Source organism: Phascolarctos cinereus, unplaced genomic scaffold (genome assembly GCF_003287225.1).
Source record: "Phascolarctos cinereus isolate Bilbo 61053 unplaced genomic scaffold, phaCin_HiC Scaffold_4;HRSCAF=312, whole genome shotgun sequence".
NCBI lineage: Eukaryota > Metazoa > Chordata > Mammalia > Diprotodontia > Phascolarctidae > Phascolarctos > Phascolarctos cinereus.
Window position 1 is genome coordinate 489,972,803 of NW_027555847.1, and position 27,633 is coordinate 490,000,435.

Below are 27,633 nucleotides of genomic sequence, written 5' to 3' on the forward strand. Positions count from 1 at the left end.
ATAGTCAGTTTTGACCTGTATTCAGACTCCTTAGTTCTTTCTCTGGATATGGATAGCATTTTTCATCATGAATCTTTTGGCATTGTCTTAGGTCATTTCATTGCTCAGAAGAGCTAAGTCTAATAAAGTTAGTCATTGCACGATGTTGCTGTTACTGTGTATAACATTCTCCTGGTTCTGCTCACTTCACTCAGCATCAGTTCATGCAAGTCTTTCCAGGTTTGTCTGAAATCTGCCTGTTCATCATTGCTTATGGAAAAATAGTATTTGATTACATTCATAAGCCACAACTTGTTCAGCCATTCCCCAATTGATGGACACTCCCTCAGTTTCCAATTATTTGCCACCACAAAAAGAGCTGCTATAAATATTTTTGTACATGTGGGTCCTTCCCCCCCCTTCTTTTTTTTACAATCTCTTTGGGATACAGGCCTATTGCTGGATCAAAGGATATGCACAATTTTATAGCCCTTTGGGCATAGTTCCAAATTGTTCCCCCAGAATGGTTGGATCAGTTCACAACTCTACCAACAGTGTATTAGTGTTCCAGTTTTCCCACATCTTCTCCAACATCTGTCATTTTCCTGTTTTGTCATGTTAGCCAATCTGATAGGTGTGATGTGGTACCTCAGAGTTATTTTAATTTGCGTTTTTCTAATTAATAGTGATTTAGAGCATTTTAATGTGATTATAGATAGCTTTAATTTCTTCATCTGAAAACTGTTCATATCCTTTGACCATTTATCAATTGGGGAATGACTTGTATCCTTATAGGTTTGAATCAGTTCTTCATATATTTTAGAAATGAATCCTTTATCAGAGACCCTGGTTGTCAGAATAGTTTCCCAGCTTTCTACTTCCCTTATAATCTTAGTTTCATTGGCTTTGTTTATATAAAGCATTTTTAATTTAACATAATCAGAATGATCTATTTTGCATTTCATAATTCATGTCTTGTTTTGTCATAAATGCATCTGTTCTCCATAGATATGACAGGTAAACTATTCCTTGCTTTCCTAATTTGCTTATAGTTTTACCCTTTATGTCTAAACTGTGTACCCATTTTGACCTTATCTTGGTATGTGGTGTAAGATGTTGGTCTATACCTACTTTCTGCCATACTGTTTTCTAGTTTTTGCAGTATTTTTTGTCATATAGTGAGTTCTTATCTCAGAAGCTGGAGTCTTTGGGTTTATCCAACAGTAGATTACAATAATTGTTGACTACTGTGTCTTGAATACTTAACCTATTCCACTGATCCACCACCCTATTTCTTAGTCAGTACCAAGTAGTTCTGATGATTGCTGCTTTGTAATACAATTTAAGATTTGGTACAGCTAGTCCACCTTCCCTTTCATTTCTTTTCATTAATTCCCTTGATATTATGGACCTTTGTTCTTCCAGATGAATTTTGTTATTATTTTTTCTAGCTCAATAAAATATTTTTTGGTGCTTTGATTGGTATGTCACTGAACAAGTAAATTAATTTAGGTAAAATTGTGGCCTGCCCATGAGCAATTGGTATTTTCCCAATTATTTAGATCTGACTTTATTTGTATGAAAAGTATTTTGTGATTGTGTTCATATAGTTCCTGGGTTTATTTTGGCGGGTAGCAGTTACCTTTAATGGAATTTCTCTTTCTGTCTCTTGCTGCTGTTAGTAATATATAGAAATGCCAATGATTAATGTGGGTTTATTCTTTATCCTGCAGCTTTGCTTAAGTTGTTAATTATTTCAAGTAGTTTTTTAGTTGATTCTCTAGGATTCTCTAAGTATATAATCATATCATCTGCAAAGAGTTATTATTTTGTTTTTTCTTTGCTTATTCTAATTCCTTTAATTTCTATTTCTTCTCTTATAGCTAAGGACTAACACTTCTGGTACAATATTGAATAATAGTGGTGATAATGGATGTCCTTGTTTCACCTGATCTTATTGGAAATGCTTCTAGCTTATCCTCATTACATATAATGCTTGCTGATGATTTCAGAGAGATGCTACTTATCATTTTAAGGAAAACTCCATTGATTCCTATGCTCTCTAGTGTTTTTAATAGGTATGGGTGTTGCATTTTGTCAAAAGCTTTTTCTGCATCTATTGAGATAACCATATGATTTCTGTTAATTTTGTTATTGATGTGGTCAATTATGCTAATAATTTTCCTAATATTGAACCAGCCTTGCATTCCTGGTATAAATCCCACCTGGTCATAGTGTATTATCCTCATGATAAGTTGCTATAATCTCTTTGCTAATATTTTATTTAAATTTTTTGCATCTATATTCATTAGGGAAATTGGTCTACAACTTTCTTTTTCTGTTTTGGCTCTTCCAGGTTTAGGTATCTGCATCATATTTGTATCATAAAAAAGAATTTGGTAGGACTCTTTCTTTGCCTATTTTTCCAAATAGTTTATATTGTATTGGAATTAATTGTTCTTTAAATGGTTGGTAGAATTCATTCATAAATCCATCTAGCCCTGGAGAATTTTTCTTAGGGAGTTCATTGATGGCTTGTTCAATTTCTTTTTCTGAAATGAGGTTATTTAAGTATTTTATTTCCTCTTCTGTTTACCTAGGTAATTTACATTTTTGTAGATATTCATCCATTTCAGTTACATAGCCAGAATGGGCACAGTTGGGCAAAATAGCACCTATTTATTGTTTTGATTTTCTCTTCATTGGTGGTGAATTCACCCATTTCATTTTAATACTGTTAATTTGGTTTTCTTCTTTCTTTTTTAAATCAAATTAACCAAAGGTTTAGCTATCTTGTTTTCCCCCCCATAAAACCAGCTCTTAGTTTTATTTATTACTTCAATAATTTTCTTAATTTCAATTTTATTAATCTCTCCTTTGATTTCCAGAATTTATTTGGTATTTAATTGGGGATTTTTAATTTGTTCTTTTTCTAGCTTTCTTTTTTTTAGTTGCATGCTCAATTCATTCATCTCCTCTTTCTCTGTTTTATTCATATAAGCATTAAGAGATATAAATTTTCTCTAAGAACTACTTTGGTTACATTGCATAAGTATTGGTATGTTGTCTCATTATTATTATTCTCTTGGATGAAGTTATTGATTGTTATTCCTCTTTGAACCAAATCTGATGAGAGTAAGGTTCAAATAATGCTTGCCTCTCTCCCTCCTTCACCTCTATGTAACAGATCTTTGTACCTCTTCCTGTGATACAATTTTCTCTTTTCTTCCTCCTCCTTTCCTCTTCTCCCAGTCCAATCCTTTTTCTTGCTCCTTAGTTTATTAATTTTTTATCATCACACAAAGTCAACTTATACTCATACCCTCTGTCTACGTATACCTCTTCTAAATGCCATAATAAATATATAGTTCTCAAGAGTTACTAGTATGATTTTCCCATGTAGGGATGTAAACAGTTTAACCTTATTGAATAGCAACTTTTTTTTCTCTCTTGTTTACCTTTTTATGCCTCTCTTGAGCCTTGTGTTTGAAGACTGAATTTTCTATTCAGTTCTGTTTTTTTAACATCAGTAATAAAGTCCCCTATTTCATTGAATATCCATCTTTTCCCCTGAAAGATTATACTCAATTTTGCTGGATGGTTGATTCTTGGTTGTAATCCAAGCTCCTTTGACTTCTGGGATGTCATATTCCAGGCCCTTGATCCTTTAATGTAGAAGCTGTTAAATCCTATGTAATCCTGACTGCGGTTCCATGATATTTAAATTGTTTCTTTCTGGATGCTTGCAGTATTTTCTCCTTGGCCTGATATTTCTGGAATTGGGCTGCAATATTCCTTGGAATTTTCATTTTGGGATCTCTTTTAGGAGGCGATAGGTGGATTCATTCAATAACTATTTTGCCCTCTGGTTCTAGGACCTCAAGGCAGTTTTCCTTAATAATTTCTTGAAAGATGCTGTTTGGGCTCCTTTTTTGATTGTGGCTTTTGGGTAGTCCAATTTTTTTTTTTTTTGGTGAAGCAATTGGGGTTAAGTGACTTGCCCAGAGTCACACAGCTAGTGAATGTCATGTGTCTGAGGCCAGATTTGAACTCAGGTCCTCCTGACTCCAGGGCCAGTGCTCTATTTACTGTGTCACCTAGCTGCCCCAGTAGTCTAATAATTCTTAAATTATCTCTCCTGGATCTATTTTCCAGGTCAGTTGTTCTTCCAGTGACGTATTCTACATTTTCTTTTATTTTTTCATTCTTTTGATTTTGTTTCACTGAATCTTGATGTCTTATAGAGTCATTAGCTTCCACTTGCCCAATTCTAATTTTTCAGAAATTATTTTCTTCAGTTGGCTTATGTACTTCCTTTTCCATTTGTCCAATTTTACTTTTTAAGGAGTTGTTTTCTTCAGTCATTTTTTGTCCTTCTTTTTCCAAGATATTGACTCTTGTATACCTCATTTCTTTTCCCATTTTTCTTCTACCTCTCATTTAACTTTTAAAATCCTTCTTGAGCTCTTCCAAGAAGGCTTTTTGGTTGTGAGACCTATTTATATTCCCCTTTGTGTTTTCAGATGTAGGTATATTGACAGTGTTGTCTGCTTCTGAGTTTGTATTTTGATCTTCCCTGTCACTGTGAAAGTTCTCTATAGTCAAAGTTCTTTTTTGCTTTTTTGCTCATGATGTTTGCCTATTCCCTGGTTTAAAGTTGACCTCTCCTGCTGGGGCACAGGGGACACTGTCCTAAGCTTCTTGTGCTGGGGGACAGGGTCCTGGTCACTAGCTTTGTGTCCTGGGGTCTCAGGTACAGACTGCTGGAGATTGTAGGGGTCTAGTAGGTTACTTGGTGATGAGCTGGGGTCCTAATGGTGGTGTCTGATGTGTGCTGAGGCCAGGTGGGTTTTTTCTGCATTTGTCTAGGGTATACTGAAATAGTGGAGGTCCACTGCTGGAAGACGCCTCCTCACCCCTTCCCAAAGCACTGAGAAGTGTGGCTGCTGGAAGATGCCTGGCTGCCTGGGGCTGTGCTCATGGGAAGATCTGCTTCTGGAGGATGCCTGCCTGCCCAGGGCTGTACAGACACACATGGTGGTTCTCTGAGCTGGAGTCTGCTAATTCCCCTGTGATAAGGCATATGGGATATCCTGGTTGACATTTGCCTGTTCCACCACTCTGGGGCTCAGGATCTCCTGCTGGTTTGCTGAGGTGGAGCCTGCTGCAGGCTTGCTGGAATGCCTCCTGTCTTGGACTGCAGTCCCCTTTTACCTGAGTGATACAGACCTTTTTTTGCTGATCTTTTGTCTCCTGGACCAAATGACTGCTCCACTCCATCTTTCCACTGGCTCTGCTATTGGTAGCATCTGGGGCACTATTTTATTGGGATGAGAATGGGAGAGGGATAATGATCTACTTCTTACTCTGCCATCTTGGCTCCCAGAAGTCCGAGTCATACATTTTTGAAACTTCTAGGCAACTTGTCTTCTCATCCCCTCTACTTCATTCCTCTAGAGTTTCTGTTGTTTGCCTTTCATTATATTTGTCCACATTTCATTTCTCTTTGTTCTCTCAATGGACCTTAAATAAGGTGGGATTTCTATAGGAAATTTGCCTTGTTTTCTCTTCGTAGTATATAAACTTTGAATTGTCATCTAGACTTTTTATTTTAATAGGATAGGGACAGAGGAGTGTAATAGAAAGAATGTAGGACATGAAGTCTGAGGACCTGCGTTCAAAATTCTGCCTCTTTTACTTATGACTTTTATGACCTAGGAATAATCTTATCACTTCTCTAGGACTTGGTCTTTTAACATGTAAAATGAGAGATTTGGACTATATGTCCACTTAGAAAAAATATATAATCCTATGTGCTTATAATGTTTTAATGCTTATTAAGTTTCAACTTAATTTCAATTTAATTTATTAAGTCTCTGTCTTTCTCAAGAAGAATTATTTAAAACAAGTAATCATGTCCAAAGTCCATCTTTAGTATAGCATTACGCTCAGTTTTGTGGAATATCATACCCCCGGGTATAATTATCCTTTTTGATTATCAGTATCTGGACTTTTCTTTCATTTCTCATTGTCAGTAATTAGTCTTGTCCAATTCAAAGTTGATACATGAGCTAATTCTTCCTGGCAAGTGAAAGGCTCTTTGTCAACAAAGATATGGAACTTGGCAATGATATGTCTGAGGACATTGTTGAGCTCCTCTCTGATAGTGCCTTGTCTGTTCTGTGGCTCTATACCTCGCCTTCAAATGGCAATATTTCTAAGGAATGGTATTGTATGATTTCTTGACATACGATACTAAGGCTGTATGTTTTCAACATATTTTTTTGTTTGTTTGTTTGGGTGAGACTATGAAACTCAGGTTGCTTTTCCTAGCTTTACCTTCAAGGTTCATTGGATTGATTGCTAGAGATCTCAAATGTTATTTCAATTATACTGTTTATTCAAACTTTGCTCTGATTTGTTGTGGCAGATCTGCATTTTTGTTTTTTCCCCCTCTGCAATTATTAATTTCATTTGTAAGTTTCCATTTTCCGTTTAGAATAGAAACCCATTTGGTTGATTATTATGGTAGTTCTAGTTTCACGTCTTGATGGTCTAGTTGTTGTTTTGTTACTTTATTGGATCTGCGAACTGACAAATATGACCATTCCTTCCAGTTATGCAGAACACAACCTATATATGCTTTCCCCTTCTTTGTGACTGTTGTCAATTTCCTCCCATAAATCCTTCCTAAATATGTGTGCATCTACAGTCTTTGATATTTACTGGGTACCGGGTGATCAGATGAGTGATCCATTGGTTATTTCTCTTCACTACATGACCAATTGACCTCCTTTTCTATTCATACATCTACCTGATGACATCCCTTATACCACTTCTCCTCTGCAATTTTTTTTCCCCATAGGTAAAATGCTATAAGCCATGTGCTTCTCCATTGTCTCTTGGGTGACCTTCATCTTTAATTACTTGGAGACTAGTGTTCCATGTCTCATTGCTATTCAGTATCGCCAGAAGAATATTGATGTCAAATGTGGGTCTTTGATTAAGGGATAACTTATCATTGTAATAATATTCCTTTCTTCTCTCCTTTATTTTCACTTTTTTCTACCCTGTAGTATTAATTTCATTAGGGTTTCTTCTGTGTTTATTAATTTTGTCAGGGTCTGCCAGGTATTATGTGTGTGTGTGTGTGTGTGTGTGTGTGTGTGTGTTGAAGTTTTCCTTGTGAAAATCTTCCTTACTTTCTCCTACTTTTTTTTGTTGTTCTTTTACTATATTTTCTGCTTTTATTTCTGATTTCGATCAATAAACATTTTCAAGTGCCTACTATGTGCCAGGCACTGTGTTAAGAGATGTGGATACAAAAAGAGGCAAAAGATAGCCCCTGCCCTCAAAGAGCTCACAATCTAGTTGGAGAACAATATGCAAACAAATATATACAAAACAAACTATGTATAGGATAAGTAGGAAAGAATTAACAAAGGGAAGGTGCTAGAATTAAAAAAGATTTCTGTAAAAAGGTAGGATTTAATTATGACTTAAAAGAAGCCGTCAAGGTCAGTAGTCAGAGTAGAGAAGGGAGAACATCCAAGCCATGGGCAGTGACCGGAGACAATGCCTGTAGCGGAGAAATGGAGTGTCTTGTTCATGAAACAGCCAGGAGGCCAGTATCACTGGGTTGAAGAATATGTGTCAGGGAGTAAGATGTAAGAAGCCTGGAAAGGTAGGAGGAAGCTAGGTTATGTACAGATTTGAATGCCAAACAGAGCATTTTGCATTTGCTCCTGAAAGCAATAGGAAGCCATTGTTGCTTATTGAAGGTTCAAGGTGACGTGATTGAACCTGAGCTTTAGGAAAATCACTTTAGTGGCTGAATGGAGGATGGATTGGAGTGGGAGAGACTTGAGGCAGGCCGACCCACCATCAGGCTATTACAATAATCAAAGCATGAAGTGATGGGGATCTGCACTAGAGTAATAGCAGTGTCAGAGGAGAGAAGGAGGCGTATTTGATAGTTATTATAAAGGTGAAATTGATGGGCCTTGGCAATGACTTGAATATGGGGGAGGTGAAAGATAGTGGGGAAACCAAGATAACTTCTAAGTTGTGAGCCTGAGGGGCTGGGAGGGTGATGTTACCCTCTATAGTAATAGGGAAGGTGGGAGGTAAGGGGAGGGTTTAGGGAGAAAGATGAGAAGTTCTGTTTTGGACATATTGAATTTAAAATGTTTACTAGACAACCAGTTTGAGATGTCTGAATGGCAGTTGTAAATGCAAGATTAGAGGTCAGTAGAGAGATTGGGTCAGGAAAGGTAGACTTGAGAATCATCAGTATAGAGATGGTAATTAAATCCATGGGAGCTGATGAGGCCACCAAGTAAAGTAGTACAGGGGGAGAAGAGAAGAGGAGCCAAGATAGAACCCTGAGGGACACCTACAGATAGAGAGTATGATCTGGAAGAGGATCCAGCAAAGGAGGCAGAGCAGGAGAGGTCAGATAGGCTAGAGGAAAACCACGACAGAGTAGTGTCCTGAAAAGCTAGAGAGGAGGAGAGAGTGTCAGAGGCTACAGAAAGGTCAAGAAGAATGATGATTGAGAAAAAGCCATTAGGTTTGGCAACTGAGAGATCATTAGTAACTTTGGAGAGAGCAATTTCAATGGAATAAGGTCAGAAGTCAGATTGTAAAGACTTCAAAGACAGTGAGCACAGAGAAAGTGGAGGCACCCATTGTAGATGGCCTTTTAAAGGAATTAGCTTTACAAAAGGCAGAAGAGATATAGGATGATAGCAAGAATGGAAGGATCAAGTGAGTTTTTTTTCAGGATAGGGGAGACATGGGCATATTTATAGGCAGTAGGAAATGAGCCTGTACGGAAGGAGAGATTGGAAATATGTGAAAGAGGGGGGGATGACATAGAGGGAAGTGTGTTGGAGGAGATGGGATGGAATGGGATTGCTTGAACAAGTAGAAGGATTACCCTTAGTGAGGAGTAAGGCCACTTGATTATTTGAAACTGGGGTGAAGGATGAAAGAGTGACAGAAGATACTTGACTCATAGGTGAAGAAAAAGAGGAAATTTACAGTCAATGGCCTTAATTTTATTTTTAATAATACATGAGGCACAGGTCTTAGCTGAGAGAGTTGGGGGAAGAGGTACCATGGGAAGTTTGGAGAGGGATGAAAAGATTTGGAAGAGCCATTGTGGAGAGTGGGACAATGAGTTGGTAAAGAATGTATAGCAGGATTGCCTAGAAGCAGTGAGGGACCAGCTTATGTAACATAAACTTGTACTGAACCCATTCAGAATGGTTGCATGGTTTTCTCTACCTTCATTCAGCAGTATGTGTGTAAACATGAAGATAGGGAATTGTGGGAGTGATTCAAGGCTGAGGGTCAGCTGAGTGTAATCAATAATATAAGGAGGCTAAGGATTCAAAAGCGGAGGACAGTATAGAATGGAATTGATTTGTGGTAATGAGGCTTTACTAATACCAGGCACTTAGCCATCTTGTTGGAAGTGGCCTATCTTCTTCTTTCCTTCTTCCAATAACTTTCACTGATTTCCATCAGCTTGAAGGGATTTCATAGTGCATTTTGCTCTTTTTATGTACTTGTAATATTCTAATTTGTATTTTACCTATTTGTATATCTCAAAATTAGATTTTAAGCCACTTGAGGGCAGGAATTTTTTTTCTCCTGTCTCTTTGTTTATTATGGTGAGTTGCAGGTATAATGTTCTTAATAATAGTTTATTGATTTAACAGATGAAATAAAACAATGAATGAAGGAATAGTGTAGGTCATTTGAGGAGAATTCAGTTATCTAATGTGAAATGGTGAGCTCTAACACTTCTAAGAGATTCTTTTAAAAATTTAATCAGAGATTGTATTACTATGGTGAAAAGTAAGAGAAAATATCTTTAGCCACTTGTGTATTACAATCAGTTAAAATTACTTTAAAAATCATAACAGATACTTCAGTTACTCTTTTGAAAATAATTTGTTTTGTGATAGCCAGCTTTGTGTTGCTACAATTTATATCTGCAAAATGTCCTTTTAAACCCTAGATATTTAAAATAAAATATTTCTGAACTATTTCCCCCCAGGAAAGACGTGTCAGTGTTACCAATCAAATCGAAGTTGCCAAAAAAACAATAGTCACTGTGACTAATAAAATTAAAGATACAAAAGTAGCATATGAGGCAAAAATGGAAGAGAAGGAAACCCTGGATAAAAAACTTAACAAATTGAGGTAAGTTCTTAGTTCTTGCCAGGTTTTAAAGAAGCATTTAATAATAATAAGAGCTAGTATTTATATAGTACTTTAAGGTTTGCAAAGTACTTTACAAGCCTTATATCATTCTATCTTCACAACAATCCTGAGAGGAAGGGGTTGTTATTATCCCTATTTTACAGCCAAGGAAATGGAGGCAATTAGAGGTTGAGTGAATTGCCTAGGGTCACACAGCTAGTAACTGTCTGAGCCAGGATTTTAACTCAAGCTCTCCTGACTCCACACCTGTACTATCTTTCAGATATTTTCAGTTTTCCTTATCAGCTGGGATAAAATTAAATGTATTAAGCTAATATGGATTGATTTGTAAAATATTTCATGTGTCCACTGTTACTGCACATGGAGCATGATTAACATCTTTTTTATTGTCATTGTGATTTGACATTATGAGAAGCCTAGATATAAGATTTTACCCACCATTGTTCATTATTTTTCAATATCTGGTAATATTAGAACCACCAGTAGAATTTCGCCTTCTCTCAATGCATATATATTCAAGTTTTTATTATGTGAAAGATCCATTCTTCTTCCCTGTCATATACATATTAGTTATTAGTTTTTCTCCTCTATTCTGAAAAACCCCCCCCACACTTCTAGAGTTATATCACAATAGAGCCTGGGCTCGATTTTCCATCTTACTGGGAAGGAACAGAGACATTGATATGTTTTTTTAAATAACATTTTGTTTTTGTGATGTTTTCCCTTTAGTTTTAAGTACATTGGAGTTCATGATTCCGTTAGTCTGAGAATTTGCAGGGTAGTGGTCTCTTACTCATTTTGATCAGTGGATCATAAATTTAATCCTGGATTAGTGACCTTAAAGCTCATATAATCCACACCCCCATATGCTAATAACTGACAAAAGATAAACATAAAAACCTTTTTTTTAAGGCAATTGGGGTTAAGTGACTTGCCCAGGGTCACACAGCTAATAAGTGTCAAGTGTTTGGTCTGAGGTTGGATTTGAACTCAGGTCCTCCTGACTTCAGGGCTGGTGCTCTATCCACTGCGCCACCTAGCTGCCCCCAAAACCTTTTCTTAATATGATAAAGGATATATATCTAAAACCACAGAGGAGGATTATTTATAATGGGGAGACACAAAATGCATTCCCAGTAAATATGGAAGTAGAGTAAGGATGTACTCTTTTCTTGCTGGGATTTGACAATATTTTTAGAAATGCTACTTATTGGAATAAGACAAGAGAAAGAAATTAGAAGCATAAGCACAGGGAAAATACAAAACTATCTCTATTTTCTCATAATTAAAATTTACGTAAAGAATCCCAGAAAATCAGCAAAGATACAATTTGAGAAATTAAGACCTTCACCTAAGTAGCAGCATACAAAACTAAACCCTAATTACTATAAAATTTTCTATAGAACAATAAGGAAATAAAAGAAAGTCCCATCCAAAACACATGCGTGCACACGCACACACACACACATGCACAGAATCTTTTGTTAAGAGTCACTAAGTAGGGGCAGCTAGGTGGCACAGTGGATAGAGCACCAGCCCTAAAGTCAGGAGGACCTGAGTTCAAATCCAGCCTCAGACCAAACACTTGACACTTAACTAGCTGTGTGACCCTGGGCAAGTCACTTAAACCCAATTGCCAAACCAAAAAAGAGAGTCTCTAAGTAACAGGTAGAGGTAGTCCAGCTTCCCAGCCATGGAGGGTTAAGTTCAAACAATGCAATAAGGTTTTTTTTTCCACAGTTCTTACAATTGAAAAAAATTATATTACAAGACGTAATTTGGACTAAACCCATAATTGAATAGAAAGGGAATTAAGCTAGATCCAGAAGCAAGTCACAAGATGGAGTAAGTGTGGTTTGCCCAATTCCTAGATAAGTAAAAAAGAAACAACGACACCCAAGGGTCAGGTTTAAGAGTTATTTTTGTCTTCTCCCTGTCTGACTCTTGAATATTTTTGTTGACTACGATCCTATTTTTCTTAGGGATTGAGAAACTGAGGGAAAGCAAATCTGCACAATATTCTGCTATGACCCCTTCTCTCTGCTGGATTCTACACCTCAGTTGCTTGTTATCTGCAGTTACCCCTACCTTCTGGCACTTATATGTATGTCTCTGCCCCTGTAAAATTATAGGGAACACACATTTCCCTCAAACATTTATCAAGTAACTTTTTTTTTTTTGGCAAGGCAATTGGGGTTAAGTCACACTCCCAGAGTCACACTGCTAGTAAGTGTTATGTATCTGAGGCCAGATTTGAACTCAGGTCCTCCTGATTCCAGGGCCAGTGCTCTATCCACTGCAGCACTTAGCTGCTCCCAATCAAGAAACTTTTAGATGATGCTGGTTATTTCAATTGTCTTGCCTATGTTTTCTTTCTTAGAATTCAGTATTTCAGTGCATCCATGATTTCATTGGCATGCTTATCTCCTACAGCGAGGCACATTATAACTTATCTATGTTCTCTCATTCAGTGCAATTTTTGTTCCTATCTTCCCATAAATGCTCCATGGAGGATCTACATAACATGCAAGAAACCTTGTTTATTTTTAACATTCCTCAGGTTCCTATCAAGCATTAAGCGACCCATCTCATATCTCTTGCTACTTAACAAACCTATCATCCAATCATCCATTACCCACGTGATCATTCTAATGACATTTCTTGCATATAAATCATCTCTGGTACTAAAATGCAACCTACATATACCCACCATGCTTCTCTTCCCAGGCCTCTGAAATCAACCACCATTTTGATTCTTTTGAGATTGTGTGGTTGTATGATTTACAGCTATGTAGCATCACAGGAAGAATACCGGTGTTAAAAAAATTAGATTTTGTTTCAAGGAACAGCTTGGGATAATTGAGAACACTGTACATTTCCTCAAACGCAATTCAGTTTGTGATACTTTCAATTCAATTCTGTGACTTCCTTTCCAAAGTATATATACTGATGGACTAATTCAATGAACTGGTTCTTCAGCTTTTTCCATCTATTTGTTTTTCCTGGGTGGGTCATGGTCATGGATTTCATTGAAGAGATCCTATCCTACTGGGGGACTTGATACAACTGGCAAAAATTTATTCACCGACAGGAACATCTGGAAGATCTAAACATCAAAAGGAAATTCCACCTCTGTTTGCATTCTGATTAGGATATCTTCCCTGACAGTGGCAAATACCAGTGTTGAGAATTTATTTTCCTTCTTTATGCCTTGTTTGTCATTGATAATCAGAAGATATTTGAACAAAGTTTACCAGCAGTTATATCTACAGAGGATTTTTCTATCATTTTAACACATACATTGGCAACATTATGGAAGTGTTCTACTATCAAGTTGAACACTTGAAAAAACCCAACAAAAAAGAAACTTGAAATAAAGTTTATCATCATATCACTGAAGGTTTTCCATAATGAAAAAGGAAAGTACAAACAGTTAATTGATGGTCATTTGTAGAAGCAAACAGGTTAGTGATAAATGTTTCATCAGAGGTGTAAAATACACTGTAATCTTCAAAGTAGAATGTAAGTTGTTTCCAGATGTTGTTGACAGCTGCAGGGAGGTATCACAAGCAGTGCTGCTCATGTAAAAGCTGAGTGACTCATAGCTGTTCATGAATCTGCAGTAAGTACTGAGCACATCCAAGTCTATGACATCTCCCACTTTAGCTCAATATTTTGAAGCTGTTGTTCAGCTTTCTCATGTGTCAACTACAAAGTACAAATTAAGAAGATTTATAAAATCACAGATTGCATCCATTATGTGTATCACAGCTATGGTATGCTGCTTTCAGAAGAATGCAAGTAAAATTGAAAAGAGAAAGAGTTTTTTCCCTATACCATTCCAGGACTGCTGCTACTCATATCTTATAACTAGAATAGCCTGTAAATTTTTATATAATGCAAGCAATAGTATGCAGAGTGCACCTTTAACAGCATTCTACTAGTATTGAAACAACAGTACGACATTTACTGATGGAACTAACAATAGCTATCTCTGTGAAACACACATTTGCCAAATAAAATGATAATGATTTCTAGTCAGTTATTGAAGCAGGCAACTGAATTCTTAAACTTTTTCATTATTTTTGTTGACACTCTAGATCTTTTGGTCCTCCAAATGACTTTTTATTTTTTTTTATCTAGTTCCATAAATATGCATCTGACTTTTTGTTATGGAATCAAATCTGCAAGTTAATTTTTCATTTTTGTTATATGGCATGGCACAGCCGTGAGCGCTGAATATTTCTGCAACTATTTAAGTTGTTCTTTATTTCTTTAAAGATCATTTTGTAATTGAATCTACATAGGCATTGAGTGTGCTTTCATAGGTTGACCCCTGAATATTTTATGCATTTTAAGGGTTTTTTTCTAATTATTTCAATGGAATTTTCCCTTTGTACTATCACGTCTTAGATTTTGTTATTATTCTATTGAAAGGCTGTGGATTTTTATGAACTTGTTTTTTAGTCTGCAACTTTGCTGAAACTATTATTTGTCTCGGTATCTTTGCTGATTCCTTGGGATTTTCTGTGTAAACCATTTTGTCATTAGCAAATAAGGATAGTTTTTTTCCTCCTCTTTACCTATCTTTATGCCTTTAATTTTGCTCTTATTACTATTACTGACATTTTCCAAATATCACATAATAATGAGGAGAATAGGCATCTTTATTTCCTTCCTATATTTATTGGGCAAAGTTCTAGTGTATACTCATTGCTTATGATGCTTGTTTTTGGTTTTAGATAGATACTTTTTATTCTATTAAAAAAAAGCTATTCTATGCCTGTGCTTTGTAGAGTTTTTAGCACACATTGATGTATCATCTTATCATTTTTTTAATCTCTTGAGATAATCATGAAGTTTAGGATGGTTTTCTTTTAACATGATTATGTTGATTTTTTTTTTAATGTTGAACCGTCCTTGCATCCCTGATATAAGTCCAATTTGGCAAGAATTAATGATTTTTTTTGATGAATTATCATAGTCTAACAGGATTTTATTTAAAATTTTTGAATTAATATTTATTATGTATATTGGTCAATAGTTTTTCATTGTTGCTTTGTTCACTTCTGGTTTAGGTATTAGAAATTTTTTGTCTCATAAATAGGGTTTGGCAAAATGCTTTGTTTTTCCATTTTTGAGAATGATTTGTATAGACACTAATTATTCTTTATGGTTTCATAGAATTCTCCTGTAAATCCCTGTACCTCAGGATTTTCCACCCATTGATAGTTATGTGATATATATAGATATAGATATAGATAGACACACAGATACATACATATGTGTGTGCATGTATATATGCGTGTATGTATCTATATGTGTGTGTGTGTGTATGTATATATATATATATATATATATATACATACACACACACATATAGATACATACATACATATGTGTGTGCATGTATATATGCGTGTATGTATCTATATGTGTGTGTGTGTATGTATATATATATATATATATACTTTTCTGAGATGGGATATTTAGCATCTCCATTTATTATTCTTTTATTTTAAGAATTTTAAAATTTTGAAGAAGATCTTTTATTTCTTTTTTTTGTTGTTCTCAGTTTTTTGGAATATAAATGTACATAGTATTTTTGAAAATTCTTTTTATTTCTTCTAGTTTTATTGTAGCTTCATTTTGTTCACTTCTTAGTTTGTTAGTTTAATTTTCTGTCCTCTGCTTTTCTAGCCAAGTTCACTAAAGATTTTTTAATTTAGTAAACTCTTTCAAAGAACTAGATTTAAGTTTTTTTGAAATTTTTTGAACATTTTTATTTAAACTTTTGAGTTCCAAATTCTCTCTCTCTCTCTCTCTCTCTCTCTCTCTCTCTCTCTCTCTCTCTCTCTCTCTCTCTTTCTCCCTTCCCCCCTCCCTGAGATGGTAAGCAATCAGATATAGGAATTATTATACATGTGCAATTATGTAAAATATTTCCATAGTAGTCATTTTGCACAATATATAATCAAAAGTATCTATTTTACATTTTGTGATCCTCTCTATATCTTCTTTGGTCCTAAATTCTTCCGTTATCTATAAATCTGACAGATAAACTATTCCATGCCTTCTTAATTTGCTCATGCTATCACCCTTTATGTGTAAATCAGGTATCCATTTTGACATTATCTTGGTATACAGTGTGATGTATTGGTCTATACCTAGATACCTAGTTTCTGCCATACTGTTACCCAGTTTTCCCAGCAGTTTTTGTCAAATGAGTTTTTGTTTCAAAAGTTTGGATCTTTGGGTTTATTGTATACTAGATCATTAAGATAATTTATGCCTTATCTGTTTCATTGATTTTTTTATTTCTTAACCAGTATCAGATTGTTTTGATAATTACCACATTATAATACAGTTTGAGATCTGGTAGGGCTAGACCACCTTCTTTTGCATTTTTTAAAATTGATTCCCTTTATATCTTTGAGCTTTTGTTCTTCCACATGAATTTTGTTATTAGTTTTTCTAGCTGTACAAAATGTTTTTTTTTAACAGTTAGATTGGTATGGCACTGAATAAATAGATTACCTTAGTTAGAATTGTCATTTTTATTATATTGGTTTGGCCTACCCATGAGCAATTAACATTTTTCTAGTTATTTAGATCAGATTTTTTAAAAAATTATCCATTCTTTAGTCTGTTTTAGAATTTACTTATTTATCTAATTTGAGGGCTTCTTTTGTACTTATTTCAATTTTTTTATTTGCTAGCTTTCTAAATTTTGGCAAATAATCAGTTCATTAATCCTTTCCTTTTCTATATGTATATATGTATTAAGATTATAATTTTTCCTCTGGAGATTGCTTAGCTGTATCCTAGAAATTTTGGTATATTGTCTCATAATTATAATTTTTCATATAAATTTATTTGTTTATATGATTCATTTTATAACTATCTCATTATTTAGGATTTTACCATTAAATCTTCATTTTAGTCTGACTCTTTTATGTTCACTGAAATACAAATATTTTTATTGTCTTATGGTTTGTAAAAGGTGTAAAGTACTCATTTGTTCATTCATTTGTTTGTTTCTTCTTTTTCCCTTTCCTTCCTTTTTTCCTTCATCTAATTCTTCCTTTTCCCCATCCAAGTTTACTGTTGAATTAAATAGCAGCCTTAATGGCACACTTTGACAATGTGACTCACTCACTCCTCCATATTCTCTTCTTTCTACTTTTTGGGACACCACTTTCTCCTGGTTTTCCTCCTACCTATCTGACTATTCCTTCTCTGTCTTCTTTGCTGGATCCTTCTCCAGATCATGTCCTCTAACTCTAGGTATGTGTCAGGGTTCTGTTCTGGGATCTTTTTCCTTCTCCCTCTATGCTGCTTCACTTGGTGATTTCATCAGCTCCCATGGGTTTAATTATGACTTCTATACTGATGATTCTTAAATTTATCTTTCATGCCACAGTTTTTCTGCTGACCTCTTACATCTTGCATCTAAAACTGCTTTTCAGACATCTTCAACTGGATGTCCAGTAAATATCTTAAACTCATTATGTCCAAAACAGAACTTATTATCTGCCCCCCCAAAAAAAACCCTCTCCATCTCCTGTCTTCCCTATTACTGTATGGGGCAACTGGTGTGTATGGGTGTTCAGGAAGACTTAACTCTTTGTGTGAGGGCTTGCCAAGCTCTTTTCAGGGCTGCTCCTCCATCTTTGGTATTCACCTGATTCACCCAACTCTTACTCATGGCTTTAAGAAGCTATAACATGCACAGCAGTCACACCTCAGTAAACCATCTTGGTAGATGGGTTAAAGCAGGTTGAAAATACTCAACAGGCCTCAAATCTCTCAGTGAGTTAAAGTGGTATCTACCCCAAGCATGTGAAGACCATCCCTAGCAGAATAGGTAGATGAGAACAATTTGTTCCAATGGCCACGAAGGTGGCTGAAGCAGGCTGGGCCCTTAGGGCTTGGTCAGACACTGAAGACTCCAAGGTCATCTACTACATTCCAGGCCATCAACAATCATACTGACTTTGGTTTTGCTGCTGGACTTCAATGATTCGGGAAGAGAGAGTGAGGCTGATAATTTTGTGCAACTCTACCTCACTTAAATTCAATTCACATGCAAGTCAATACATCACTCATGATGTCACTGGTCCTCTTCACAAATGAAGGACAGACAACAAAAGGGCAACACCATCCAGGCACATAGTAGGTGCTTAATAAATTATTTATTGTTTGATTGATTTTTTTTCACCTTCTTAAACTTTACCTAGTTTTCTTCCTTAATTTTATTCCTTTTGAGTTCTAAACTTTTATTCTTTGATTCATGATCTATATAGTTATTAATTCATTATTTAATCCATTTGTATTCCACATAGAATTAAAGCTCCTCTTGAAGAATCTAGTCTGAGCTCCCTCTTCCATCCATTTTCTATGTAAATCCTTGTAGATCCTATGTAGAGCCTTGTAGATTCCCCTGTTTGTTCCTTTTCCCCACCACTGTGGTGTCTCACTCTTAGAAATATCAATTAATGAAAAGCAATGATGATATCATTCATGAATTATCCAACATAATAATAAATAAATAGTTATTTAAATATACCTTTTCCTGCAAGGGAATGCTCTACAGTGGGAATCTTTCCTTCCATTGGATTAAGACCTTTCCCTCTAATTCTCTGTGTTTAAATCCGCTCCTCCTGTCATCTCTCCCATTCTCCTGGATAATTCATGAATGATGGGATGAAATACATTTAGAGGTCAGCTAGATATATATGGCTGAGGCTTAAGGATTGGCTTACTCATTTCACAATTTAGAGCAGTTCTGCCTAGGGCAAGCCCAAAAGGTGAAATGATTAATTCCCCTGGGTAGGGCATCCTTGTAGGGTCTTCCATCTTTCCAGGGGAATGGCTCTCCTTTCGTACCAGGGTTATACGTAGAAAAAGAAATCCTTTAGCAGACAGCATATATTAAAAGAACATTTCTCCACCCATATGGTATGAACCTCAGAGGGTACAAAAACACACAAAATAGTTTTGGGTTCTCTTTCAAGAAACATTTTAATGGATAGAGTGATGGATGTGGAATTGGGAAGTATTGATGACAAATCCCTCCTCAAACATTTGCAAGTTATGTGGGCTTTGTTGAGTCACTAAATCTCTCCTGGCTTCAGTTTCCTCATCTGTAAAATGGAGACAATAATCATGCCTATTTTATGGAATTGTTGTGAAGATCAAGGGAGATCATGCCTGCAAAGTACTCTGAAAGCCTTATGCTGATGCATAAATGTTAATTACTACTATCACTACCTACTACAGAAAAGTAGTGTACCAGGAGCACAAATATACAAACAAAAGTCTCTGACACTAAAGAGCGCTCTAGCAGTACAGACTGTAATCTGTTCTTGTGTCAAAAGTGGTTGAGAACAAAATAAAACAAACAAAAATATTGCCTCCCAATTCTGGAATTCTAGGGGTGATCAAACTGACCATTGGAAATTTCAGAAGAGCCATATTTGAAACCTTTTAAGTGTAGTAGGACCCAGAAACACTTATGCTTCACTAGCATTGCCCTCAGCAACTGTGTAGTTGTTAGACATGGACTTCCGTGGATCCTAATCAAGTGATTTTAAGTGCCAGATGGCACTTGAATAATTCTTTGTGGTCATGATGAAAGAATATCAGTGTTGGCTCATGTTATTGGGAAAGCAGAATACTTAAATTTGGTCAACTAAATTACCTATATTAACAAAGGCTTTTGTTGTGGATAACATAAAATAGTGATTGGCCTTTTCCTTCCTCCTTAATTGTCATTCCATGCTGTTCCCTTCCTTGGAGGCTTTTTATTGGCACTGTATCTTTGCAGTGGCCTTTCTCATTGCCATCTTTGCTGCTTTCAGTGTTATTCTGATTGATAGAGTAAAAAGTCAGTGTCAGTCAATAAACAGTTCTTAAATACTTACTCTATGCCAGGCACTATGCTAAGCACCAAGGATACAAAGAAAGGCAAAAGATATCTCTGTTCCCATGTCTAACGTGGAAGAGACAATATGCCAACAACTGTAGACAGACAAGCTATATACAAGATATGTGGGAAACACTCAACAGAAGGAAGGCCCTAGAATTAAAGGGAAACACAAAAACCATCCTGTAAAAGGTGGGATTTTAGCTGAGACTTGAACAAGTTAAGGAAGCCAGTAGGCAGAGACGAGGAGGGAGAGCATTCCGGTGGGTTTTTTTGTGTGTGTGGTGGAGGGGGGTACAGGATATCTTTTATTTCATTCTACAAAAGATGTGTATGCTATAAATGACCTGGGGGTCCACACATAAGCACAAAAAATACAGAAGATATTCAAATAGCTTATCAACTTCTGCAAAGAGGGAACTGAATATCAGTTTGCTATAAAGCAATGTTTGGATATCTTGGTCTCCTTTTCTACTCGTGGAGTCCCCACCAAGACTAATACCACTCTTATTCAGGGCTGCTGAATAAGAAAGCCTCTTCCCATTGGACTTGCACTGTCTGAGTAACTCCCTGGCTTTGTTCTCCTAAGTAGAATGCTGCCTAGGAGTTGGATGTGGATAATTCCCTTCATTTACTATAAAGCAAATTGCATCAGAATTCCTCCTCTCAAGAATTGGATTTCCTTTAGTGTGTGTGTGTGTGTGTGTGTGTGTGTGTGTGTGTGTGTGATGGACTCCATTGGCAGTTTGGTGAAACCTCTGACCCCCTTCCCAGAATAATGGTTTTATAGGCATAAAGAAAAATACATAGACTGATTTGTTGTTGTTGTTGACTCATTTCCATCGTCTCCTACTCTTCATGACCCCATTTGGGGTTTTCTTGGCACAGATAGTGGAGTACTTTGCCATTTCCTTCTCCAGCTCATTTCACGGATGAGAAAACTTAGGCAAAGAGTGTTAAATGACTTGTCCAGGGTCACGTAGCTAGTAAGTATCTGAAGCCAGATGTGAACAGATTTGAACTCACTAGGATGAATCTTCTTGATTTCAGGGCTAGCACTCTAGCCACTGAGCCACCCAACTGCCTCCTGTAGTTCCCATAAAGGAAACCAATTATGTTGAAGGACAGTTACAAGCATAAGAACCACCACAACCATCACAACAGCAATAATAATAATTTATGGACCCCACTGGATCTGGAATCAAATGACCTGGGTTCCAATCCTATCTCTACTACTTAGTATCACTATGACATTGAACAAATCACTTAATTTCTTGGGGCCTCATTTTCCTTGTCTGTAAAGTGAAAGAGATGGGTTTTAGGATTTTTGTGGTGCAGTCTCGTTCTACAAACTGTGAGCGTATGAACTTGTGTCGCCTCTATGCCGCTCTCTGTCATTTCATGTCTAGAGTTTCCCCAAAAGATTCTCTTCTCTCTTGGATGGCTTAGATGTGGCCTTGCAGAGCAGCAGATGGGTGAGAGTATTTCAGTCTGCTATTTTTGCATAATATAATCAAGGGAAGCTTTTCCCTTCATATGGTGTATACATCCTAACTAGCACTTTTTGAAAGCTGGTAAGTGATAAATGTAATCCTTTTTTTTTTTCTTAAAGGAAGATATTTGGATTTGCAAAATGTAAAACGGAGAATTCTAAGCAACTGTATGACACGTTCTTCACTGAGCTGAAGAACCTAGAGGTTAGAACCGATTGGGATAAAAGAACAATTGAGTATATACTACTGTCAAGGAGAGAAACTCTGCAGAGAAAAACGGTGAGTACAATGAAAATGCACATTGTTTTACTTTTCGAGAATGAGAAGAGCAGCTTTATAATTAACTTATTGATTAACTCAGCGTACTTATCTTGAAACATAAAGTAAAAAGTTTGACATTTTTAGTTCAAATTGTCATTTCTGAAAGATTCTTCAGTAAATCTTCCTATTGGCCCTTTTACTTTACCAGTTTGTCCCAATTCATTCTTTCTTCCCTTGTATCCCTCTTCACATAGGTTCCAGGAGAAGCTCATACCTTCATATGGTGTCAACGTTGCTTGACTCTTTTTCTTATTATAGTGGAGAGATCAACATGGGGCTGTTATTGGGAATTTGCTAGGAAGTTTAAAAAAATTCATCAGTTATTTTTCAAAGTAAAACTATTACTAAATAGGTTATTGTAGTTCTCTGAAACTGTCTCAAACTTGTCTCTTGATGGTGAAAATGTGGTTCTTCCAAAACATACTTTTTATTGTTTTGAATGAACAAATCATTTCTCTGGTGAGTTCTCCTTGCTAAAGAACAAGCACATAGGTGATAGGTTATAATTACGTTTTCAAAGCATCAGTATTATTTCAATTAAACTCAGGCCATATGTTTCATTTGTGCTGAGCCTTGTTGACTAAGGAATAACTTCTACCTTTGAGAAGTATGCAATCAATTAAGAGATTAATATACTAGAGAGTTTTTTGTAAAGTAAGAAGGGAATAAAAACCGGACTTGTGATTTCATTTTTTTCAGGAAACTTCCTCTATGAATGCTTGCTAGTAGCTTTTCTGCAGCTAAAAGAGCCTTAGAGAGTCACCTAGGATATTGAGAGGTTAAAGGGGCTAGCCCAGAGTCACCCAGCTACTCTGTATCAGAGGTAGGGTTCGAACCTAGACTCTGAGTCCAGTCCTTTATTCATTGCAACAAATCACCTCGCTAAGTAGGAGATTAGAAAAAAGTCAGTGGCTGAAGATTGCATATTTCCTATTTGACATGCACAGCATGTCAAACGCTTTCTGTACGTACTTGTGCTGACACATGTTGAACAATTCACAAACCTCAAAACATTATGTGAATGTTATTATTTTACAATTATGTGTTGCCAATGTTTATAACCTATTATTTAATCATAGTGTGAATAATAATTTTGTGAATGGTCCAAAATATTGAGAAACAGGCTAGATGTGACCCAGATCATTAGGAGAGAGTGAATCTGACAAAAGGAAAGGAGCTCTTCTCTATGTACTTGAAAGTGTTTCCATGCATGGGCTTTTTTTGGTCTGTTATTTGTGTGACATTCAGAATAATTATTCTTGCCAGCTATTGCTAGAACCTACCCCTTTCTAAATTTGAATATGAATTATTACATAATCTTTGGTCTGTAGTTCAGTTTTTTATAAGATATTAACTAAAAAAGTACATATATTTAATATCTGTGTACGTGTATATATTTTAAATAAAATATGTTTATATATTATGTATTTATTATATACGTATATAAGCACATATATTTCTATATAGATATAGAAATATATGTATGTATATTATATATATTTTATGATATGTACGTATTTGTGTGTATATATGTACACACATATATAAAATAAAATGAGTGTCTATATATAATAAAAATATACAATATGTATGTATATGTATATATATACATTTTTAACTTAATATCATCTGTATCTACATCTATATTTGGAGCCTTCTTTAGTTCTGATGGCAGCTAGGTGGTGCAGTGGATAGAGCACTGGTCCTGGAGTCAGGAAGACCTGAATTCAAATGTAGCCTGAGACACTTACTAGCTATGTGACCCTAGGTGAGTCACTTAATCTTGGTCTGACTCAGTCTCCTCATTTGTAAAACAAGGATAATAGTAGCACCATTTCTGAGAGTCGTCTTGAGGATCAAATGAGATAATATTTGTAAAGCACTTAGCACAGTGCCTGGTACATAGTATGTGTTATATAAATACAAATTCGCTTTCCTTCCTCCTCTTATATACTCATTCTTATTGGAAAACATTAGTAAAACCAAACAATTCAAACTATATTGTATCAGTAATAATATTACATGAATCATTTCTGTTCCTACACTCAAAAGTTACTACCTCATTGCAGTCTTCATAGGAAAAAAGATGCAGAAAAGAGCAAAGAATTGGACTTCCATTTTGCTTAAGCTTACTTGGTGCCATCTAGTGGCCTTTTTCAGTGAAACTTTCTGAAGATTTCACTGTTACACATATGCATCTCTACTCTGTGAGGCACTAGGAAATTGGGTGTACATTTGACTAAATACCCCCAAAAGGGCATTGACTTTAAATTCTGATTGCATACTACAATAATTAATGTGGAGAATTAGAATCAGAAAAGACCTTGGAAATTTTTTTGTCCAACCCCTTCATTTTATAAATGAGCTGAGTCGCAGAAAGGTTAAATTATTACTACAAAGTCACACAGGTAGAAAGTTCCAGTCCTCAGATTTGAATTTAAGTTTCCTAAGTCTCCAAATCCAGTAAGCTTACCTCTGCACTATTCTAGATTTCATCTTTTCCTAGAGTGTGGTATCTGTGATTATAATAATGGCTAACTACAATGCTTTAAGATATGCAAAGCATTTTAGATATATTATTTCTTTTTTTTGTCCTCAGAATAACCCTCTTCTATAGATGTTATTATTTGGATAGAGTGCTGAGCCTGGAGTCAGGAAGACTTGAATTCAAATCCCACCTCAGATACTTATTAGTTATGTGACTAAGCAAATCACTTAGCCTCTGCCTCAGTTTCCTCAGGATATAAAATGGGAATTAATAATAACACCTCCCTCCCAGGGTTATTATGAGGATCAAATGAGATGATATTTGTAAAGCACTTAAAATAGTGTCTGTCAGGACAGGTAGGTGGTACAGTAGATAGAGCACTGGCCCCAGAGTCAGGAGGACCTGAGTTCAAATCTGGTCTCAGACCAGACACTTGACGCTTACTAGCTGTGTGACCCTGGGCAAGTCACTTAACCCTGATTGCCTCACCAAAAAGCAAAACAAACAAACAAACAAAAAAGAATAGTGCCTGTCATGTAGTAGGCAATATATGTGCTAGCTGTTGTTACTACAACTATTACGGTTATTATTATTATAATTTCCCTTTTTGGATGAACAGACTGAGACTCAGAGGGATTGTGACATACCCATAGTTACACAATTAGTATGTCTTGTTGGCAGGATTCAAACCCAGGTCTCACTTTACTCTGAATCGATAGCTTTTGAGAACTCAATAAATATCAAAGATTTATGAACTTTAGTGGACCTAATACTAAGATAATAAGTGGCCAAAAGTGGTAAATAGGAGGCAGAAGAGGAAAAATTGTCATTAATAATAATTTAGAAATTGAAAGTTGTCTTACTAAGGGAAAGGGGGGAAGGAATAAGCATTTAGGTAACATCTACCACTACCAAGCATTGTACTGAGTGCTTTTGAATATTATTTCATTTTGATCCTCACAACAACCCTGGGAGGTAGATGCTATTGTTACCACTTAATAGTTGAGGAAACCAAGGCAAACAGAGGTTAAATGCTTTGCCTAAAGTCACATAGCTAGTAAGTGTCTGAAGCTGGATTTGAACTCAGGTCATCCTCATTCCAGGTCCAGCGGTCTATCCAATGGGCCACCAAGTTGTCTCCTAAATACTTAGAAATAAAAGAGTGATGATATTTGTACAGACAGCCAACTTTACAGAGTTTTTGTAAGGAAAGTGCTTGTACATTTTGAAAATCCATAGCATTATAGGTTATTTTTCTAGAAGGTAGACTCCATGAGGGCAGGATCCCATATGAGCTAAGTTTTGTATCTTCCCCACAATTTGGCACAATTTCATTGGGGAATTCCCAAGTGAGGAGGCCCCCTCCAACAATTCAGGTAAGTCTTTTCTGTCCAACTTATACTATTGATTTCCTAGAGCAATGAATGGGGTTAAGTGACTTAAACCAAGGTAACAGTGCTGGCATTTGTCAAAATCATGACTTGAACCTTACTCTTCCTTACACTGAGCTACCACTACTCCAAACTGTCTTTACCCCTCCATACCGTAGTTGTTTAAACCTGTTGTTGAGTGGATACATATATGTATGCATATGTGCACGACTGACTATATGAAAGCACTTGCTTTGGTGGCTAACATTTCCACTCACATTCTAATAACTCAGGCCAATGTTTTTTTAAGCATGGAGTCTCAAGAGTACTTGCTAGGTCCACATGCATAAGTGTAGTTGAAAAGATTCCTGCTTCACCTGCATTACTTTGTCCACTGATTATACATTTAGCCTCCTACCTCCTGGGCTGGCAGCATTTATAACTGGTGTTTACCAATTATGGCGGCTGCTGTGGATCTCGTATTCTAGGGAATTGCCCTAGTCAGCTTCAAGAATTAGCCTTCTTATTTCTTATTACTGCAAACCAAAATGTTTGATCTGTCTATGCTATGCTGCATTGCTGAAAGCTATATTTCATAATGACCTTGCACAGTATCTATTAAGGTTGCCCATTTTGTTAGTTGCTTTGATATACCAATCTTGTATCTGTACCACATGTGACCCAGTCTTAAAGCTGAGTTATGCCATGTGTGATATCCAGGCTGATGGACTTCATTATTAGAGACCCCTCTCTAGGAATTTGGTTAAATATAGTATTACTGATTAGCCTAGCAGAGAAGCTTTATGTGATGCCAAACGATAGGCCGTTGTCATCCCTCTTGGATCCATTTAAATTAATTCATCCCTTCACGTGTAAGACACTAAGGATGATTAATACTTTCTGCCCTCAAGAAATTTACATTCAACTATGTATATAGAATGTACACAAATGTGTGAAAACAAGATTTGGTTGAGAAGGAATAGGGCACAAAGAACTAGAGCTGATTAGGAAAAAAAATCTTCCTTTATGAGAGATGGCACATGAGTTGAGAGGAAGCTAAGGATTCTGAAGACAAAAAACGAGGAAGAATTGTATTCCGGATGTGTAGGATTCAAAGGCTCTTAAAGGTTAGAGGGTCACAGATATAGAACCAGGAGGACTCTCAGCGGTCAACTGGTTCAACTCCCTCATTTTAAGGGTAAGAAAAATGAGGCACAGAGAAGTAACATAGGCAGGGAGTAGGAAGGCAGGTTTGGGAAGCAGCAAGGCAACCAATTTGACTGGAATGTGCTTGTAGGATGTTTGAAAAGGTAAGTTAGAACCAGATTGAGAAGTGCCGGAAAAGGCGAAACAGAGGAGTGTGTCTTTTCTATTAAGAGCAATAAAGAGCAGCTGAGGCTTCTTGAGGTCGTTGTTGTTCGTCCTTCATGTGAAGAGGACCAATGATATTAGGAGGGTGATGTCTTGACATGCTGTGTATGAATTGGATTTAAATGAGGCAGAGCTGTGCAAAATCATCAGCTTCACTGTCTCCTCCAGGATCATTTGAGTCCACTGGCAAGTCACAAGCCAAGACTTTTGGCAATAACTCAGGATGCAATGGGTGACCTTGGCCTTTCCAAATTAAATTGTCATGGGAATGTCACCTTTGCCCTCTCTGGATCTCAGATTCTTTTTCCACACTACTGTTGGTTCTTTATAACTCTGTGATACACACACATACATACACACACATATGTGTATGTGTGTATGTGTGTATGTGTGTGTGTGTGTTAAACTTAGCTGGATTCGGTGATGCAGTGCTCATGTGATCACTTT

General features: G+C 36.2%; 1 protein-coding gene across 1 annotated transcript in view; it reads left to right on the forward strand.

The window, feature by feature from the left end:
• LOC110212535 (coiled-coil domain-containing protein 178-like) overlaps window positions 1–26,303 on the forward strand; it is a 128,412-nt gene extending 102,109 nt beyond the window's left edge. The window contains exons 8-10 of the mRNA XM_078151782.1: window positions 10,049–10,194; window positions 21,756–21,915; window positions 26,226–26,303. Of these exons, the coding sequence (XP_078007908.1) occupies window positions 10,049–10,194; window positions 21,756–21,915; window positions 26,226–26,303 (384 nt within the window). The remainder of the gene's footprint in view (window positions 1–10,048; window positions 10,195–21,755; window positions 21,916–26,225) is intronic.
• Window positions 26,304–27,633: the final 1,330 nt, after the last annotated feature.